The sequence below is a fragment of the Neltuma alba genome, unplaced genomic scaffold (assembly GCF_004799145.2).
Source record: "Neltuma alba isolate B1F8T4 unplaced genomic scaffold, ASM479914v2 tig00004597_pilon, whole genome shotgun sequence".
Classification (NCBI taxonomy): domain Eukaryota; kingdom Viridiplantae; phylum Streptophyta; class Magnoliopsida; order Fabales; family Fabaceae; genus Neltuma; species Neltuma alba.
This window is the reverse complement of record NW_021633780.1, coordinates 31,162-36,947: the sequence shown is the minus strand read 5'-3', so window position 1 is coordinate 36,947 and position 5,786 is coordinate 31,162. Positions and strand designations below refer to the sequence as shown.

At 36.2% G+C, this 5,786-nt stretch overlaps 1 protein-coding gene across 2 annotated transcripts; it reads right to left on the bottom strand.

Annotated features, from left to right (window-relative positions):
- Window positions 1-429: 429 nt before the first annotated feature.
- On the bottom strand, window positions 430-5,786 carry LOC114745289 (mitogen-activated protein kinase kinase 3). Of its 2 annotated transcripts, none has more exons than XM_028933441.1 (10): window positions 5,664-5,786; window positions 5,127-5,377; window positions 4,736-4,990; window positions 4,191-4,409; window positions 3,958-4,095; window positions 3,642-3,809; window positions 2,320-2,433; window positions 1,920-2,027; window positions 1,570-1,661; window positions 430-1,077 (listed from the first exon to the last, which is right to left on the bottom strand). In XM_028933441.1, exons 2-10 carry the CDS (start codon window positions 5,226-5,228, stop codon window positions 717-719), a joined length of 1,557 nt encoding a protein of 518 aa, XP_028789274.1. In that variant the 5' UTR covers window positions 5,229-5,377; window positions 5,664-5,786; the 3' UTR covers window positions 430-716. The 2 variants fall into 2 exon arrangements, with proteins under 2 accessions (XP_028789274.1, XP_028789275.1); XM_028933442.1 differs by having other exon boundaries at window positions 5,127-5,296.

The window sequence follows — 5,786 nt, the reverse complement described above, 5'->3', positions numbered from 1 at the left end:
TAATTATATCTTTCTCACTGATTAGTTTTTGTGCGAAAATATGAACTTTTCTCGCGAATAACACACAGAATTTATTTGGGGGAAAAAAAAAAAAGAGGAGGAGTTGGAGCTCTTATAAGTGGAGGGTTTTCTCTCTCTCTCTCTAAAAAATTTTGTGAAATGTCAAAATAAATAAAAGTTATTCTTATATCTATTAAACCTTTTACCAAATTCATAGGTATTTAAAAAATTGGCTAAAGCTAGGCATGTTCTTAAATCTGTCTAAAATTAACAAGTTTATAATATTATTGTATTGTCCCTAATGTTTATTAAATTATTTGTTTGCTATCTTGATGTCTCTGCACTGAATTGGTATAGGGGGGGGAGAAAGTCAAGGCAACAAAAGGCATCAAGGGAAAAACATAATAAACGCTTGAAACAAATTAGAGATTTTCTCATAACAAGGACCAAGCAATTCTTCAATAATTCAGACAAATATATACAAAATTCAAGTGAGTCCACAAACCTCTAACATTTTTTTTTTCCCTATATCATAACCACACAGCAAAGCCAGTAAGCCACTAAGTGTGGCCTAATAACGAAAATGTAGGTAGATAGATAAATACAGATTAGACTAAACACATAAAAATTTGAAACGTGCTACAAGGCTGGGAAGATTTGCTCTAATATGATGTGAACTTTGAATTAGAGAAGTATTCCTAGTGTTAAATAGACCACTATTGGTTTATGTACAACTCTTGGTTAGCTATGGAGTAGCATCCAATGAGATTGGTGGGTGTTATGATAAACTGTTCATGAAATGTACCCATTCGCCTGCTAGAAACATCAATTCCAAGATCCTTAAAGCTTGGCAACCCCTCTACTTGAATGCCATCTCCACATATCAGGAATTGATTACCAATAATAAAGGATCCTGATACCCTAATTGCAACTCCATCCTCACCGTGGGCACGGCATTGAAGCTTTTCAACGACATGCACCAGCTTGTCAGGAGGCCAGTCACCAACTAATGTACTTCGGATACTCGACAGTTTTGCAAAAATATTGTTTGGACCAACGTATTGCTTCCCAGAGAAACTGCAATACGTAGAAGATAACATTGATGACATAGAAAGCTTTAAAAAATATATAACTAACTAGACGTGTTTTCTGTACAATGCACGAAGTTTGAGGTGAGATACTGCTCATAACTCATAAATAGTACAGCTTCTCATAAATTTTAACATTTTGTGTTAACTGAGAATATCCATTGGGTCTTTGACCAGATCCTAACTAAGCAAGATCAAGCATGTCGTCATGGAAATTCCGAATGATACTTAAAGTCATTAGGGTTGATTAGATTGTGTGGCCCATGCTTTGCACAGAATTTGAGTTACACCGTCCATGGCTTATGACTAATGCAAGATTTATATAGATATAGATGGAGTTCATTTTCAACCATATATGCTGTCCTAAGTATTATTTCTGTCATCCAGCTCAAATAAGTTTCGTGGAGGAGATTTAATTCAATTATTGTCAAATCCAAACAAGTGCTTGTTACATAATCAAGACATTAGATGCAGACCAGACCTGAAAATTGAACCTTCATTGTATAAGCTCCTAGTATGAAGCCAGAGATCATCGGGTCCATCGAACAGTAAGTAATAATGAATCGTGAACATCTGTGAAGATGGGAAGGTAAAACGCTCATTCAGTAAGCATATATTTTTTTGTGAACCAAAACACTAAGCATAGATTTGAATCTCTCAAAATTCTCATAAAGCATCCACCCAATTTTGGGGTCTATTCATCCTTTGAATGGAGGAATAGTTTTCATAGTAAATAACGAGCTGTGAAGGTGAACACGAGCTTCTCATATTATTTCGTCAACGTTTACTCCAATTAAGCTTTAAAGCAGGTGAAAAATGGCAGCTACTTACATCAGCCAAGTCCTTCATTCGTTGTGTTGGATCAAAGACACTTCGTACAAATCCTGCTAAATCTACGTTGGCATTCTCATACTTTGTGATAAAGGGGTGCCGAAGCAACTGCAGTTGAAGCACTAATTGATCAAGTTCTGATCATCATGACTGTATTTAATGGCGCTCTCTATGACAGGACTGACATGGTAAGTTGCACGAAGCACTAAGAATAGACATGTACTATAAGACATGCTACACCTTCTATTAGGCAAGAACATGAAAGAACATTATAAGTAAATAAATCACATGAAATAAATGAGTAGAAAAGTATGGAGACAAATCACTAAGGTCATGGAATCCCAAGCCATAGACACCAGACATTGATTAATACAGAATAAGGCATCAACATTTTTCTAACCTCATCTGCTGTTGGCCTGGCATCTGGGTCCTTCTGCAAGCAAGCACCAACAAATGAGTTGAATTCAGGTGAAAACTTGTGATTTGACGGTGATGGTGATGGATCTTCTAGAATCTGCCATAAAACAATTATAATTATTAGCAAAACACAGGAAGCTCATGTGCACGCATCACTCGAATGAAATTGATAGTTATTGATAATAATCTGAGGCAGGGATCAAACGTTCATATGTATTAATCAAATCCAGTGTTATAAGTTGGCGATTCCATTAAATTACAGCTTTTACAGGTAAAGATCTCTGACTAACAAGTGAAAAATCTCTCAACAATGGCTGGTCCATTAATTTATCAAAAGGGAAGAAGAAGAGGAGTAAAAAGGTTTTCTATCATGGCATCATATGGTAGAGAGGTTATCCAGTCCATAAATTTTCCTGCTTGTGTTTTAAGGCCACTCACGACTCCTTTTGTGTTCTTTGCTTACGTCTGATGATTTATTGGATTCTGTCACATGCCACTTTTGAGCCACAGGAACCTTTTCTTATCATTTGCACAAAGAAAAAGTTCTTCAATCGGCACTCCTTCTATGCAGGATCTTCCTCCACTATTGCACAAGACATTTTGATGATGCTAAACTCTTTTCCAAATTGTTCTTCTAATAGCAACTTTGTTAGGAACCTTTTTTTATTTTCTATTTCTAGTTATTCTGATGTAGTACTTTAAGCTCTGCTTTTTAATATATATTGTCTTTTTATTAAAAAAAAAACAAGTGAAAAAAGTCAGTACAATATTGTAAACAATGATTTTCAATCAAATCACTATTTCTTAGTGATTAATCATTGGTAGACACCATCAAAGAAGGGACATGTCTTCGAAACTAAATAATACATGATTAGCAAGGTTAAGACTATCTTCAAATAGTCTCAACTCAACAAACAGATAATCATAAGATGCATGAGAAGAAAGAGATGTGTGCTGGTGAACTGCCACGAGGATATCACCAGTACAGAGATCAAATTCATATTTTTTGACATAAAGCAGGGTGATGAAAAAGGCATAGTTAAATAGCTCTAGATCAAATTCATCGTGTGAGTTACTCTTCATTTATTGGAAGCTTATGGCATTGTTGCCAGACCGAATTAAAAATCCACTTCTCTCCTCTGTAATCGAGGCTTCATGATTCACATAAGAAAAGTCGTTTATGCAAGTGACAGGCAAAACTTAAGCCAAACTATTCTTTATTCCAAGCAATACTGAGGGTAAGCATGCACAATGATCCAAACAAAAAAAAAAAAAAAATTAAGAACAAGAAGTATTGACAATCACCTGCAACATAAGATTTACAGGACCTTCATTAGCTGTATATGGGAATTCTCCAGTTCCACACTCAAGCAGGGCAAGACCAAGGCTCCATATATCAGCAGGAAAAGAATAGCTATCATTTCGAATTCGCTCAGGTGACATGTATGTAACAGTTCCAACAAAAGTAGCACACTGCAAAATTGCATCCACAGACAAATGAATGTAACTCCACAACTTAGTAGTAGTCACAGCTGAGCATGAAAGCTAACTTTTTAGCTTATAAATGTCAAGGAAGCAATAAAATCACAGAAACTAAGGATCACATAACATCTATACTAACCATTGCCACTGAATTCTCTAAGCCAGCACTGATACCAAAATCAGTAATTTTTGGTTCCCCCTTGAGATTTACAAGTAAATTGGCTGGTTTTATGTCTCTGTGTACTAAATGTCTGACTCCATGCAGATAGCTTAACCCCTGCCAGAGGATAAAAGACAAAGTATCACAGCAGTTAGCATTTATATTCTATAATGAAGAAGTTTGAAATGAAAGCATATGCAATTTTTTCTTACATGCAGGAGCTTCTGAAACATGGCTGAAAGAATAGATTCAGGTATTTTTCCATGCACTGCTAGGATATCTGCTAGGGATCCTCCATCCATGTACTCCAAAGCTATGCTTATCTGTCCAGAGTCTGGAGTGTAGAATGCCCCATGGAATTCAACAAGACCTTGGTAACAAGGTGCTTCACATAATGTCCTTATTTCAGTAAGAAGTTGCTGCCTTTTCTCCTAATTGACATGAAGAAACACAATCATTAGACAACAAGGGATTACTTATCCCCATAACCAGCATTGTCATTGTACTTGCATTTTGGAGGTCACTATTTATGTGCAACTCCAGAACACAAACTGACCATGATTTTATTCCTCAGCATTCTTTCTTCCATGAAACAAAAGATTGAATTTTGACAGACAAATATCCAGTAAATACTAAAGTAAATGCTTTACTGATGGTCATAAATGCAAATTTCCTGAGCAAACTCTCTGATGAGTAAAGATAACTTGAATGTTGTAAAAACAACATAGGGAAGTATAGCAAAGTGCCACAAAAATACCTTCTCAAAGATATTGATTTTCTTCAACGCTATAATTCTATGTGTTGGTATATGTATAGCTCTCTGCACAATACTGCTGGCACCACTACCAATTGCTCCAAATATTCTCATCTCATGGGAAGCACATCTATATGTTTTTTCACTGTGATCAGTTTCATCTATAGATCGAGATGTGCATTTTTGCAGTCCAAGCTCGTTGATATTGTACACCCCATATGATTTGCTCAATAAGTTAACAGTTCCACCATCTGATAACTAATTCATCAATTAGGACCAAAGAAAATTGAGTATTAGGAATATTCAATATAGAAATTTTATATATTATTATGTTATGCTTCTCAATGGCAAGTGAACATACATATATAGCAAGTAGACATAGAAAGAGACTTACTGTGTACGAATCACAAGGGTCCAAAGTAGAACCTGTCGAAAAGCCCTTCTCCGCATCAAATAAAGGTGCGAGTTTTTTCCTCAATTCCTCCAACCCAGCCATAGTTATGGCTTTATGGTTGTCTAAATTCAAATTTGAGTGTGTTTTGTAGAAGAATCAAACTCTGAAGCCTGATGAAATCAGTCAGCCCGTCCAGTATTAAAATTGAAAATCTAGGTGAGCAAACAGGGGGAAATAAAACAGAATTCAACCTGCAATTGAAAAAAATATGTATTTTATGTAATGAAATGCGAATTTTTTGTTGACTAAAATTAAGAAAACTGCGCTAGTTAAGGTCTTAAGGATCATGATTTCAAGCATGCTTCATACGCAAATGGAAACTGGCTGAGTTGCAAAACTAGTAGATAGCACTATCAAACAGACCGGAATGTCCATAAAGAAGCCAAATCAGGCCAGCCCCTTTTGTAAACAAGCTATCTATCAATCTATCTACTAACCTGCTGACGATTGAAGTAGGGCTTTTTCAATCAGATTTACCTCCCTGTATCACTTATGTGTTAGAGACGGTAGTGACGCCCATGCATGAAGAAATCAATGTCATTTAGCGCGATTTGCCGGAGTCTGGCCGGTGGTGGGCCGCGGCAAGACGAGTCGACGCAG